At 37.1% G+C, this 15,534-nt stretch overlaps 1 protein-coding gene across 1 annotated transcript; it reads right to left on the bottom strand.

Moving 5' to 3' along the window:
• Positions 1-1,830: 1,830 nt before the first annotated feature.
• Positions 1,831-12,051, bottom strand: LOC122146018 (hemicentin-1-like). Its single transcript, XM_042763053.1, has 6 exons — positions 10,438-12,051; positions 7,262-7,420; positions 6,324-6,518; positions 2,325-2,418; positions 2,114-2,240; positions 1,831-2,008 (listed from the first exon to the last, which is right to left on the bottom strand). Exons 1-4 carry the CDS (start codon positions 10,586-10,588, stop codon positions 2,384-2,386), a joined length of 540 nt encoding a protein of 179 aa, XP_042618987.1. The 5' UTR covers positions 10,589-12,051; the 3' UTR covers positions 1,831-2,008; positions 2,114-2,240; positions 2,325-2,383.
• Between the last annotated feature and the right edge of the window lie 3,483 nt (positions 12,052-15,534).

Raw genomic sequence — 15,534 nt, 5'->3', positions numbered from 1 at the left:
GAAAAAATTGTACCTTTTACCAGACGTATGTGCCAGAATTGTTTAACATTTCTTTTCACACAAATTGTGTAGCTCAAGATCTTTTCTATGATTATACACTTTGGGACAAGAGGACAAATGGAAAACTACACTACTTGGAGCAGTTGGGGGTTCGGTGCCTTGCTCAAGGGCACCTCAGTTGTGGTATTGCCGGCCCGAGACTCAAACCCACAACCTTAGGGTTAGGAGTCAAATTCTCTAACCGTTAGGCCACGACTTCCCCACAGTAAGACTTTTAAAAATTATGTTGTTGAAATAAGTCACTTATGTTCATTCAAGGCTGCATTTATTCCATCAAAAATACTGTGATTTTCTTTTTAAACAAAAACAAAAAAAAGCTGTAATATTGTGAAATATAATTATTATAAATTATAATTATTATAAATTATAAATTAAAATTTTTCTAATTAAATATATATAAAAAAAAAATAATAATTCCTGTAATGGCACAGCTGAATTTTAAGAAGCCATTAATCCAGGCTTCAGTGTCACATGAACCTTCAGAAAATAATTCTAATGTGATGATTTGGTGCTCAAGAAATATTTAGTTATATTAGTGTAGGAAAGATAGTGTACAGTATGTTAGGTGTCTTAGTAAATTTATATTATCAATATGGTGTATGACAGGTACTACAGGACTGAATATAATTTTCCTACCAGGCTGTGACAGGAGGTATAGGTTGCCCATTTCTGCTCCAAGTCACCAGAGGTGTAGGATTTCCATGAATTTCACATGGAAGGATGACCTCTGATCCGATCTCAGCTGCCAATTTAACCGTTGCCTGTGACCCATCAGCACCAAGAATTTTTGGTTTGCCTATTAAAATGAGAGACTTAAAAAATACTTCTACACAATTTTTTTTTTTTTTTTAAGAGTAAATCAGTCACATATTCCTCACTGTTAACACTCAGATGCATCTCTCTGCTGGTGTAGCCCACAGAACTGGTGGCAGTGCAGACATAGACCCCTGCATCCTCTATCGTGGGTATATTGTTATTACAAAATATTTATATTTTAAAAACATAGCTTCTTTTTTTTTTTTTTTTTTTTTTACTTTTTATTCATCAAAGTATCCTAAAAAAATATCACATGTTCTGAAAAAATATTAAGCAGCAGAACTGTTTCCAACCTTGATAATGAATCATCATATTAGAATGATTTCTAAAGGATCATGTGATAATGATCCTAAAAATTCAGCTTTGCATCACAGAAATAAATGATAATTTAAAGTATAATAAATTTTTTAAAAAATATTTTTTTACATTGTAATAATATATCACAATTTTCCTTTTTTGTTTTCTGTATTTTTGATCAAATAAATGCAGGCTTGATGAGCAGAAGAAACTTCTTTCCAAAACATTAAAAATAGTAATGTTTCCAAACTTTTGACCTGTACTGTATTTATGTGTGTGTGTGTGTGTGTGTGTGTGTGTGTGTGTGTGTGTGTGTGTGTGTGTGTGTGTGTGTGTGTGTGTGTGTGTGTGTGCGTGAGTATATAATTTTTTTAATAATATTTTTATAATATATATTCTATAAAAATATTAATTTTCTGAAAAAGTTTTATCAAGTTTACAAAGTTATATCTTAAATATTTTTACTTCTTAAGTAAATGTATCTTGATCTCTAGATTGATTTTAGATATTTGTTTACGGACATAGCAGACCAAAATGCTAATAAAAGTTGATGGTTTTATTGTATTTTTGTTAATTTATTGTTTTTTTTTCTCTCTTTCTACACTCTTGCTTTCATCACGCTGATAAATCTAGACAGTGAAAAAAATGAAAATCAGTTATACTTATTGATAACAGGTCCTGCGTACTAACCATGAACTATCACAGTGACCGTAATATTGGCTGATCCTGCTACATTGATAGCAGTGCACACATAAGTCCCAGCATCATCAGGTCCAGCTCTATCTACATGCAGACTGCCATCACTCCTTAGAAAGACTCTTCCACCAACATGCACCTAGACACAGAGTGATCATACACAATAAAACCATAAGCATGAACAAAACAGGTACATTATCCCTGAATTGTTTCACACCTAATAATTGTTTCTTTCGTCACTAACTTGTTTTCCATTGTGTGTACAGAGTCTCTCCGGAAGAGGAATGCCATCTAATAACTTACAGGGAAGGTTCAAATGCTGACCGATCATCACTGTGACAGCTGGTGCACTTTGAAATAATAATGGGGTTCTGCGAACAGGACAGATAATTACAGTGACAGTTTATGGTGATAATATTTCTGATATTGGTGAGGAGAACAATACATTTTAATACCTAAGCCAGTAACAGTGACTCTGGCTAGAGCCTTGATGGATCCAAACTGGTTTTTGGCCTCACATACATAAACATTCATCATCAACCCAAACACCTGGAGGGAACAGAAGAACACTGATTACAACATAAAGGACTCTTTTGAAATGGATTTTACAAACATGTAATTTCATACTTTAGTCATTAACAAACAATTAAGCTTAATTATAGTTTGCTATTAATATGGACATGTTTGTGTGTTTTTGGTCTTTGGTAACGGCTTTACTCAGTTAATAAGGTGTCATCTTGACCTTTGTATCAAAGTCAGGATGAATAAATAAATAAAAAAAAATAAAAAAAACTACAGAACATTAAGCCAGGAATGTGACTAATTTAACAAAACATACAAATACTAAGCTACAAGATGTCTGCTTATTAAAGTAGCAGAGATGCACTATATGTGTGTGTGTGTGTGTGTATATATATATATATCTATATATATTAGAGATTTATCAATAGATATGTAGCAGCCAGTATTGGATATTTACTGTAATTATGGATCCTGATTTCCAGATTTTTTTACATTAAGATGACCTTTATCAACACTTGTTTAAATACAGTTATTAACAAGAATTAATAGTATTAACAATAATAAATTAATTAATAATAATTACAAAATAAATTCAATTAATAAATTGCAACTATTTTTATAATTTATAATATTACTAAAAATATTTAATTACATTTTATTACAATACTATTACATTTTTTTTTATATTAAATATTTTTGAGAATTAATAATAATAATTATTATTATGTTTCCTATTTTTTCCACTTAGATTACCTTTTGTCATCATCTAACACTCAATAAACAATAACAATAAAAAATTATACAAATTAATTATTGTACATTTTTTATAAAATAAAAAACTAAAATCTTAAACTAAGATATTCATTCTGTGACATGCAACAGTGTTAATAAATTATTATTAAATTCAATAACTCTATAACACTAACACTTAAAAATAATCTTTAGCATGTGCCATAATCTGAAAATAATTACGACTTTATTGAAAGAATTTTAATATCACTGCATTGCCAATTTATGAACCTATTTTTTCACAGTTTTCTACCACATGGTTTGATAAAACTGGATGCTACAGATGACCTCTTGGATCTAAAAGCCATCTTTTATGATGAATGCTTTTTAATGACACACATCTGCATGTTTGCTACAGAAATAAATAATTAACCATTAAAGTTTTAAAATTTCTTGAAAACTCATTCAGTTCTTGGCGCTGTTGGCACTTTTGGAAGAGAAAGAGAATTTATAGCAAAGCTGATTTTCTTGTATTTACAACCAAAGCTATTAATTCCACTTTGATGACAGCTCTGACTTCATTAGCGATTATACATTCTTGTTTGAGAGTATTACGCACTCACTACTTTATATGCAACTGTTCATCTGATTTAAAACAATGAAGCTGTTGTTGTGAATGTTGTGCAACAGTTTGCATATGTGAAATTCATAAAACAGTCATTTGTAATCAATCAAATTTAAACCAATGTCATAAGTGTGCAATACATTTTTGTGCAAGTATGCATTGTTATAAGAACAAGCACATTTTCTCAATTTTTTACATACAGCTTTTTTTCTTAAATCAGCATCTCTAAATGTATGGCAGCCATTCCATTCCAGTGCCTGTTGAATTCCAACACAAGCACACTGTGTTCTGCTTAATAAAGTACTGATTAGGTAATCACCTCAAGCAAATCTTATTTAACAAGAAAAAGTGTAAAAACACTGCTTTGGTCATCAGTATCCTCTTGCAGTAGGAGAAGCTGGATGGCAAAACCAGTGCTAGTAGTACCTCAAAAGTAACTGGAATCAAACAATAACTTTGATTATACCAAATGAGTTGAGCTGAAATAGCCTCAGGTTGCTTCCATCCTTAAAAAGTTTGAAGACAGTGGTTCATATTGTGGACAACAAAGCTAAAGACCGGCAGAGGGTGAAAACGATTCCCCACTGACCTCATTCGAAGGTTACTCAACACCCGCAGGATCACATCAAGTGACCTATAAAAAGAATGTCAAATGGCAGCTGGGGTGAAGTGCACGGTTAGGACAGTCCGAAACGGGATCTTGGGTTAAGGTTTGAAGTAAACGTGCTAATTTGGGAAGGGGTGATTTATTGATTGGGTGCAAAGAAGAGCCAAACTGAAGTTTGTAAAAGACCATAAGGATTGGAACTTCATTGATGATTCCATTTTTCAGCTTTGCCTAACACCTGGTCACACCGGGCACATGAATCAAGCCACATAGAAGGTTGTCCTAGAACAAAACTTGCTTCCTTCTGCTCTGACAATGTTCCACATTTTTTTCCAGCAGGACAATGCTCCATGCCACACAGCCAGGTAAATCAAGGTGTGGATGGAGGAGCACTAGATCAAGACTCTGTCAAGGACAGCCCAAACTCCACAGCTGAACCCCACTGAAAGCATCTGGAATGTGAACAAGAGGAAGATGGGCGGTCACAAGCCATTAAACAAAGCCGAGCTGCTTGAATTTTTTGCACTATATTGTGTTGTGAATATGAATATGAACCAAAACCAAAGAAACTGATAATTCTGCAGTCATCTCTTTAATTTCTTCCAGAGCTGTACACTGAGGGCAAAATGTTTGGAATAATTAAGACTGTTTACTCTTTTTGAAAGTCTCTTATGCTCACCAATGCTGCATTTAATTGATCAAAAATACAACAGAAACAGTAAAATTGCTAAATTTTATTACGATTTAAAATAAGTGTTCCATTTGAATGTGTTTTAAAATGTAATGATGGCAAAGCTGAATTGTGAGCATCCATTACTCCAGGCTTCAGTGTCACTTGATCCTTCAGAAATCATTCCAATATACTGATTTGCTGCTCAATAAACATTTCTTATTATTATCAATGTTGAAAACAGTTGTCCTGCTGATGAATATTTCTGGGAAAACTGTGATACACTACCATTCAAAAGTGAGGGGTAACTATGATTTATTTATTTATTTATTGTAATGAATGCTGTTTTCCAGCAAGGATGCATTAAATTGATCAGAAGTGACAGTAAAGACATTTCTAAAATCAATTTCAAATAAATGCTGCATTTAACATTCTGTCCATCAAAGAATCCTGAAAAAAAAATGTATCACTGTTTTTTACAAAAAAATTAAGCTGCAAAACAACATTGTTAATAATAAGAATCATTATTTAAAACTGAGCACTAATAACAACTGAGCAGCAAATAGCATATTAGAATGCTTTCTGAAGGATCATGTGACAGTGAAGACTGCTCACTCAATGCTGTTGACAATTCAGCTTTGCCATCACTTGAATAAAAATACATTTAAGTAGAAAACAGTTATTTTTAAACTGTAATAATATTTCGCAATATTAATGTTTTTTAACTGTTTTTGATCAAATAAATAGAGAGACTTCTTTCAAAAACATTACAAAAATTATAATCATTGCATAAAAAATGCACACACTCTCAAAGGGAAGGTAGAAACAGATCCATTTGCTCAAAATGCTTTAAGTAACCAGGTTAGCCAACAGCAGACGAGCTGCTCAATGCTAATACTTTAGAGGCTATCTAATAAAAACATTATAGCCTATAAGGATTTAGAGCTCTACTTTGTCCATATGCAGCACCCTGTCCTGCCAGAAGCTCCAGTGTTGGCTTAAGAAGCCTGCGGTTTGACCGTTTAGCCCACCCAACCCCTGAGCAGGCCTGGGATGAGGAGACCTCCTCTCAGCTTACTCTCTGAGAGAGGAAGCTCTCAGCTGTACTTCTTCTATTTCCTTGATCGCAGCAGTTGGTTTCAGACCCACCTCCCCTACATGTCAACACCTAAAACAACATCTTCACTATTCTCCTGTGGTTGGACTGTGTCCGTTAGATCCTTGCGTTTAGTATCTAGGAGAGTGTGTGCTTGCAGACATCCTCCCTAAACATCTACTCAAAGATAGATATAGAAACTCACTCTGGATCTGAAGGGCACCAGAAGGTAGTTGAGAGGTGCCGACGTGGCCAGATGACTTGCCAAAAATGGGACGTCCATCCTGGTGTCTCCATGTTAGAGAAGGTTTGGGGAAACCGCGAGCGATGCACGGTAGTGTAATGTTATCACCGACACTGGCCGTTATGTCCACAGGAGACTCAGAGAACGTAGGAGCAGCTGCAAAAAAAAATTAAAATAAACAAATAAAAATTGGAGCAATCAAAACTAAAATCACTTTGTTTGCCAAAAGCATTTAAAAATTTTTTTGGCTTTAGTACAAATTAAATGTAAATAATATTGAAATAATTTGATTTGGCTTTAAACCAACAACATATTTAGCAAAAGCCAACAAAACCAAAGTCAATAACTTCATGCTTAATGTTTTTTACACACAGTATAAACTCATCTTTACTGTATATACAGTTGTCTTTATAATTTTAGAAAGGGGGTCTCTCACAAAGGTATCATATTATTTCAGGGTCCTTGGTATTAAAAAAGTTTGAAAACTCCTGAAATACACCTGAGAACAAAGTATGGGGAAAAAATAAGCAATATTCCACTGAACAAATTTACTTCCAACATATTTTTCAGTTTTTCGGTCACACATGTAGTAATTATGATTTAAAGTGTTATTTTTTTACGAAGGTAAAATATTTTCTCCCATCCCAGTTTAATATGCACAAACAGTTAACTAAACAAATACATCTGTATGTTGATTCTCCCGAAAAGTTTAATCACATTGCTAAGCTTATTTGTGCATTATGAACTACATATGCTTACATTTTTGGAAAAGCAATAGAAATACTGCGACAGTGAGCTCAATAAATAAAAGCCCACATAAAATGAAACTGTGCCTTATAAAATGTATAGTAATATTTATATTGTGTCAGTTTGTAATGCAACTGAGGTCTTGTTCTCACCTCCCACCTGTAGTATGACCACAGCAGAGGCGGCCCCAGCAATATTTGAGGCTACACAGGTATAGTCTCCAGAATCCAGTTCCTGAACCCCACGGATCCCCAGAGTTCCACGATAGACATCCTGCTCCGCAAATGGAACTGTTCCCAGATCCAGATCCCCTGAAGATGGATGGTGCAAGACTTTGCATACACTGTTGCCATAACAACCTACTACAATGCAATATCCTAAACAGTTTCTAAAACCCAGAAAATTAATAACAGTCTAAAACATGTAGAAATTATAACATTTGCTGCATTTGGTGATGCTGATAACTCTTTTATACATTTAATTTGGTTAAACATTTGATCTGTTTGACACATTTATCATCTTGCACATTATTGGTATTTTTGTTGACTAAAATGATATGTCAGTTTAATTAGAGAATAATTAAAACTAATCAATAATACCAAAAAAAAAAAAAAAACATTTATCAAAAAAACAAATAGAAAAACTATGTCTTGAAGGCCCAGTTCCCTTTCAGTCGGTCACTCTCGACATCAGGTCAGTGACCGACGAACTGGGATATCGCTTCGATAGACCAATCTACTTTGAGTGTAAACTAAATGAGCCAATGCACATTGCCATGCAATTATTGAGTTGAGGCGCCACTGTCCTCGCGCTCCAAGCGACGAAGGTCACCGCGCGTTCTCTGGGTCATGCGATTTCCACGCTTGTGGTCCAGGAGCGCCATCTCTTCGGGCTGTCCCTGTCTCCCCGTGTCTTCACGAAAGTCGCGGAGGTGGCTCTTGTTCCCCTCAGAGAGCAGGGTGTTCGCATTCTCATCTATCTAGAAGATTGGCTGATACTAGCACAATCTCGGAATCAGTTGTGCGAGCACAGGGACCTGGTGCTCTGGCACCTCAGCCTTTGTTGGGCCTTCGGGTCATCTGGGAAAAGAACAAACTCTCGCCGACGCAGAGGATCTCTTTTCTCGTTATGGAGTTGGATTCGGTTGAACAGACAGCGCGCCTCACAGAGGAACATGCGCGGTCGATGCTAGCCTGCTTGAATACGTTCTAGGGCAGGACAGCGGTCCCTTTTTCAGAGGCTCCTGGGGCATATGGTGGCCACAGCGGCACTTACACCGTTCGGCCTGTTACATATGAGACCGTTCCAGCACTGACTTTATGGCTGAGTCCCGAGGTGGGCGTGGAAGCGCGGCACTCACCGGGTCCAAGTTACACCGGCCTGTCGCCAAACCCTCACCCCGTGGTCAGATCTTACGTTCCTCTGGGCAGGGGTGCCCCTAGAACAGATCTCCAGGCATTCTGTGGTTTACACGGATACCTCCACCACCGGCTGGGGGGCCACGTACAACTGGCATGCAGTCTCAGGGGTTTGGACTGGCCCGCAGCTGTATTGGCACATCAACTGCCTAGAGTTGTTAGCAGTACACCTTGCTCTGAACCGTCTTAAAGGTCGCTTTCGAGGCAAGCACGTGCTGGTCCGAACGGACAACATAGCGACCGTTGCGTACATCAACCGACAAGGTGGTCCGCGCTCCCGTCGCAAGTCGCAACTCGCCCGCCACCTCCTCCTTTGGAGTCAGAAGGTTCTGAGGTCACTTCGTGCTGTTCACATTCCAGGCCTGCTCAACCGTACAGCCGACGATCTGTCTGGAGCAATGCTCCCGGGAGAATGGCGACTCCATCCCCTGACGGTCCAGCTGATTTGGAGATGATTCGGAGCCACTCAGGTAGACCTGTTTGCTTCTCCAGAGACCTCTCACTGCCAGTTGTTCTACTCCCTGACACTGTGCAAAGTCCGGGAGGACGAGGAGCTTGTGGCACTGTATTGGCCCACTCGGACCTGGTTCCCCGAACTAATGCTCCTCACTACAGCCCCTCCTTGGCCGATTCCTCTGAGGAAGGATCTACCATGAATGGGAAGACTTTAGGTAAGCATGACCTCATCATCAGGTTCCTTAAAGGAGGTTAAATCCTTCCCGGCCCCCCTCTATACCCTCTTGGGACCTGACTCTAGTGCTAAAATCACTACAGCAGGACCTATTCGAGCCTTTTCATTCACTGAGCTAAAGTTTCTTTCCTTGAAAACTCCTGCTTGCACTGGCCTCCATCAAGAGGGTAGGGGACCTGCATGCATTTTTGGTCGACGATTCATGCCTAGAGCTTGGGCCGGCTGACTCCCAGGTAATTTTGAGGCCCCGGCCTGGCTACGTGCCCAAGGTTCCCACTACACCCTTCAAAAACCAAGTGATGAACCTGCAAGCCCTGACCCTGGAGGAGGCAGACCCAGCCCTGGCTTTGCTCTGTCCCGTCCGAGCATTGTGATGCTACGTAGACCGGACACAAAGCTTCAGGACCTCAGACCAGCTCTTTGTCTGTTACGGAGGCCGGCAGAAGGGGAATGCCGTCTCTAAGCAGAGGATGGCCCACTGGATTGTTGATGCCATAACCCTGGCTTATCAGGCACAGGGTGTGCCCTGCCCATTCAGCCTGCGAGCTCACTCAACTAGAAGTGTTGCATCCTCCTTGGCGCTAGCTCGTGGTGCCTCGCTGACATATATTTGTAGAGCTGCGGGCTGGGCGACCCCGAACACGTTCGCTGAGTTCTATAGCCTTCATGTAGAGCCAGTATCCTTCAGTGTTCTCACCTCAAACTGGTAGTGGCACCGAGAGGCCCTGGTTAGTGTCAGCTTGCTAAAACTGCTCCAGAGTGTTCATACTGGAAGGGGCAGCACCCATGGTGCTTTGGTAGGGATCCCAATTCGTCGGTCACCGACGTGATATCGAGAGTGACCAACTGAGAGGGAACATCTCGGTTACGTATGGTTACCCTCGTTCCCTGAAGGAGGGAACGGAGACGTCACGTCCCGTCACCACGGTTGCTGTACCACTGCTGAGCCACCGGGTCACAGGCTCAGCCCCTCAGCGAAAACCTGGTATGCATTGCACCTGTTGCCTTATTATACTCACACTGTGATCAGCGGCAGCTGGATGCAATAATTGCATGCCAATGTGCATTGGCTCATTTAGTTTACACTCGAAGTAGATTGGTCTATTGAAGCGATATCCCATTTCTTCGGTCACCGACGTGACGTCTCCGTTCCCTCCTTCAGGGAACGAGGGTTACCATACGTAACTGAGACGGTATTATGCTTAGGGACAATACTTACCTTTTTGCCATTTTACTAATGGAGGAGGAGTGCCAGAAGCCTGACATTCTAGACTGGCATCTTCACCAGCAACGACCATCACCACCTGCTGTGCCACAGAGATTGGAGGCTCTGAGAAAACAACAAGTGAGAAAGGGATTAAAACTAGCATTGTTTACATATTTAAATATCTGTCTTTGTAAATATCTGGTTATGTTCACAATATTAAATATTATAAATATTAGCTTACTACTTACTGAAAGTGCCCAGAATGCCCAATATACTGCCTCCTACTTCTTAAAAATATTAAGTGAAACAGTATGCATTATTCCATGATAAATATTGTAAACAGTAGTATCTTGCATTGTTTTCACATGACCTCATTGCATTGTAAATTTTAAGTGATATCCAATCATTTCATATTTTTCATCAGAATTTCTTAAAAATTGTCTAAAAATTTAAAAATATGGGAGGAATAAAATAATGAGATCAAAATCAAAATTGATATAACTCCTGGTTCATCCATCAACTTTTCTTTTAAAAGAAATGAATATTTTTATTCAGCATGGATGCCATAAAAATATTTATCACAAAACTATTACAGTAAGTATAACATTCTGAGGCTTAACAAAATTCCACAGAAATATTTGCGTGCCAAATAGTTTAACAGTAGCAGCTATATTATGTTTTGTTATTTTGTATTTGATAGGTCTCCCAGCAGCTGGAATCTCATTTATTTTGAATGCATGCTGTCATGTCACTATAAAAGTTATTGTCAGTTATATATTCAATCTATAACTCAAAATGACTGAAGACTTTACTATGTACAAGCGTTTCCATCAGCAGAGCCGCTGACTCCAGTGCCCACCTGCATAACTGACGGTAACAGACTGAGAGGCAGTGCCAGCCTCATTGGTGGCCAGTCACTTATAGTTCCCAGCATCCTCAGGGACAGCTCCTCGGATTGTCAGCGTGCCAGACTCAGAGATGCTCATTCTGAAAGAACAGCCAGGGTTATATTATCCTTATACTGCTGATGTAATGATAATATTACACAGACAGTTGTGTTGAATGCTTTTCAAACTGAAGAGTGTTTTCTTTCCATCAAACTGACTTCTAAATGATCACAGCATCGATCAGGTTTATTCTGATGTCTTGACCAAATCTCAGACTATTAATGCTTGTGGACAGTTTATTCAAACAGAAATGTACTATTAATGATCCATTTTAGGAAAGTAGATAAAAATATCCATTTCAAATTATGTGTGAAGATGTATAGTGAGAGAAGGGAGGGGGAGCTTGTCAACCACCGATGGTGGTTGGACAGAAAGTTGTTGCCATGGCTCCAGAAAATCTTTGGAGGAGGGGAACCAGATGCCGAACAGGAGATGTGGACCTCTGCACCCAGAGAGAAGCTTTGTGTCTGAGGGGAGACGACCACAGATGGGGCCTCTGTAAAGGAAACAGAAATAAACTGTGAATCATCCTATACTTACAGGGACAGTTTATCCAAAAATGAACACTCTCATGTCGTTCCAAACCCATATGCTGTTTTTGTTTTTTCCATGGAACATAAAAGAAGAATGTTAAAGAATCTTTGCATAGATATTTTAATACTGTTACATTTCATAGTAGGATTGTGCGCCATTCAGAATTGAGCTGATATGCCTTAAAAACAAACTGACAGAATGAAAGTTACCATTACAGACAGATACGAGCAATAGAACAAACGAGCAATAGAACGATAGACAGAATGACCGATAAAATGACAGACAGACAGACAGACAGACAGACAGATACTGTAGATAGATAGATAGATAGATAGATAGATAGATAGATAGATAGATAGATAGATAGATAGATAGATAGATAGATAGATAGATAGATAGATAGATAGATAGACAGACAGACAATGAAAACTCCATAGTTCGTTCAACAGATATGGGAAAAAATAGTGGGGCATGTTGTCACAAATTAAATCAAACCTATTATTAAACAGCTTATTATAGGCTTGTAACCTACAGTCAAACAGTAAAACAAATATGAAACAATGTAATTAATTAATTAAATTAATAACTAATAATTTTTATAGTATTAAAAATGTATCAATTGGCTACATTTTTAATTAAAAACATGTAACATCTTACCCTGGGCTGACATTAAAATATACCCTTGTCCTAAAACCACAATTCAAACTTTCATTTAAAATAATTGAATGTATGCTAGTGTGGTTTTATTGTGTTCACTTGTTTAAACACTTTCCATTCCATTGTGGAGTTTGGAGGGCAGAATGCATGAAAGTTACTCTTATTTAAGAGCATTCGAAACTAACATACAAAACTGATATTAGAGAAAACATACATTCGTATTACTGGACTTAAAACATAACAGATACTAAAATATAGCCTTTGTGACACGTAGCCCTAACCTCTCTTACATTCTTTTTGGGAGTAATATTTAGTGCATGGATGGGGTTGAAATAATTTTAGGTTTATTAATAGAGTGAGTTTATACTCAGCTGCCACACAGCTAATAATATACATTCTATTCTCTGGACTCGGTTTAATGTGCAGCAAAAACAACAAGGCTCCAGTAGAGGCATCCCAGATGCTTTCTGAAAGGAAAGACTCCGGATATGACTCGACTTCTTTGTATAAACCTGGATAAATTATGTTGCTATCAGTAATTCTCAGATACAACAATCAAACCTCACCCGACTTATGGTCATAATGTCATTTATTGTTGCTTTAACTTGATAGTGAGGCAGAAAATGCTGTAAAGTTGATAACAGAACATTACAAAATAGGAAGGAAAAGAGGTCTTTGACGATGTCAATGACCCAGCAACCTCCAAAAAATAGCAGCCAGCCCAGTCCTATTCACATGGTAACCTTTAGATTTTTCTGTAACCACACCAAAAATAACATAAATAAATAAATAAATAAATAAATAAATAAATAAAGCATATTTTTAATGACAGTATACAGATATTTCTGTGATAATTTGATCTAAAACAAATAAGAAGTTTGCTCTCAGGTCAACATTGGTCAAATGATCAAGACACACCCAAAAAGCCTTGACAAATGATACAATGCCATTCAAAGATATTTTGTCATTTGAGAAGTCTTTACTGTTTAAAATAAAGGTTCCAAAAGTGTTTTTTTTTTTTTTTTTTTTTTTTTTTTTTTTTGCAGTAATGCCAAAGAAGAAGGATATTTCACCCCAAAAAATGTAAATTCTGTCATTTACTCACCCTCAAGTTGTTCCAAATCTGTATGACTTTCTTTCTTCTGTTGAACACAAAAGAAGATATTCTGAAGAATGCTGGTAACAAAACAGTTACTGGTAGCCATTGACTTCCATAGTATTTCTGTCATTATTTACTGACCCTCATGTCATGCCAGACCTAAATTAATTTCTTCTGAGGAAAAGAAGATATTTCAAGAAATCTATACAGTGAGATCCAATGTAGTTTTGATTGGACACAACTGAGTTTCATTATACTATATCGAAAAAGTTCTTCAAAATATCTTCTTTTGTGTTCCAGGTCAGGTCAAGTTTGGACTGATATGATGGTGTGCAAGTGATGAATTTTGGGTTAACTATCCCTTAACTATAAAGTCATGAAAACATACTGAAAGCAAAAATGTTAATGAAAAGATCAATAAAAGTTTATAATATTTCCATATCATTTTACCATTAGAAAAACAGTGTGTCTGTCAAAATTAAATACTCTACCATGCTGTTTGCCTGCATCCTTCTAAGTCTTCTCACTTTTCCAAACAGCCGGTTCATCACCCGCTGCACTTAACAATGTGGGATAAATAATCCAGACCTTATAGCAAAAACCATGTTTATGACCCTTCATGTAACAATTTGTGCCTGTGTGAAACATACATTCCTCTCCTCCTCTATTGACCATTATTCTCTAGCTGCCCCGTGTGACTAGGGTGTGAAGTCTGTTTTGTTTTACTGCTGGATCAGGAAACTAAGCCTGTGAGCTGAGCGTGGGGTCTGTCTTACTTTAGTCAGCGAGAACCCTTCTAGTTATTGCTGCCTCAGAACTCCCAGATGTCGTGTTTACTGGGCCACCAGCCTTGAGATGCACAATGAGAGCTCCATTACTGCAGAACTAGACATGAGCTTTCAAGAGGCAGTCACATGCCATCACAAGACTTGGCTGAATCCTAAAACCCTTGTGTGCTTTCATAAAATAAACTCCAGTCATAATTAAAATGGTACAGTATTTGTTTTTGTTTTTTTGTAACTTTTTAATGACAAGGACCTCAAAATTTTTCTAAAAAGACTGCTATATTTTTATATATGAAAGATCCATTTACACTGTGTAAGAGATGACTGATGATATTTTTACATAAATATGCAGATGTTATTTATTCATTTTTTTTATTTATTATTTTTTATTTAATTTTATTTTAATCTCTTATGATTTCTTAAAAGCAACATTTATCAGAATAAAATTACATTTTAACATTTAAATAGATTATTTTTAATAATAATGGTTTACATATACAAATTATATTTCATATATAAACATTTTAAAGATTTATTTTTTATTAATAATGTTTATATTAAATACATTTTAAATAAATTATATATACAACTATTTCTTTCTCACCAAGGTGGCATTTATTTGATGAAAAATACAGTAGAAAAAAAGTAATATAGTCAAATATTGCTAGTGCTAATTTAAAATAATTGTCCATTTTAATATATATTTGGGATGGCAAAGCTGAATTTTCGGTGTCACACGATCCTGCAGAAATTCTTCTGATTTGGTGTGCAAAAAAAGCATTTCTTATTATTATCAATGTTAAACACAGTTGTGCTGATTAATATATTTTTGTGGAAACTGTGGTACATTTTCGTTCCTAAATCTTAACAATGCTCTTTTGATTCACTGAAAATGGCACACATCTATTTTATGTGTTTTATAATGTGTTTGATTTATGCTCCTTTTGGGTGACAAACTTGATTACTTCAGGGATTCGCTGACCACAGTATATTCCTTTGAAAGCGTGCCAGTGAATCCATTGTGCTGATGGAATACAAGGTCTGTGCGCCTATGGAACACTGTCCTATTATGTGCACAGCAATTCTA

Source organism: Cyprinus carpio, chromosome A8, assembly GCF_018340385.1.
Source record: "Cyprinus carpio isolate SPL01 chromosome A8, ASM1834038v1, whole genome shotgun sequence".
NCBI lineage: Eukaryota > Metazoa > Chordata > Actinopteri > Cypriniformes > Cyprinidae > Cyprinus > Cyprinus carpio.
The sequence above is the reverse complement of the archived record's forward strand: the minus strand, read 5'-3'. Positions and strand labels throughout refer to the sequence as shown.

Bases quoted from the DNA above. Each gene is read 5' to 3' on its own strand.
- LOC122146018 (XM_042763053.1), bottom strand. From the start codon at position 10,588: ATGCTAGTTTTAATCCCTTTCTCACTTGTTGTTTTCTCAGAGCCTCCA. The intron at 7,421-10,437 runs GTAAGTATTGTC...ATCCATCTTCAG, and splicing joins ATTAGTAAAATGGCAAAAAG to GGGATCTGGATCTGGGAACA. The intron at 2,419-6,323 runs GTGAGTTTCTAT...TGTTCCCTCCAG, and splicing joins TGGTGCCCTTCAGATCCAGA to GTGTTTGGGTTGATGATGAA.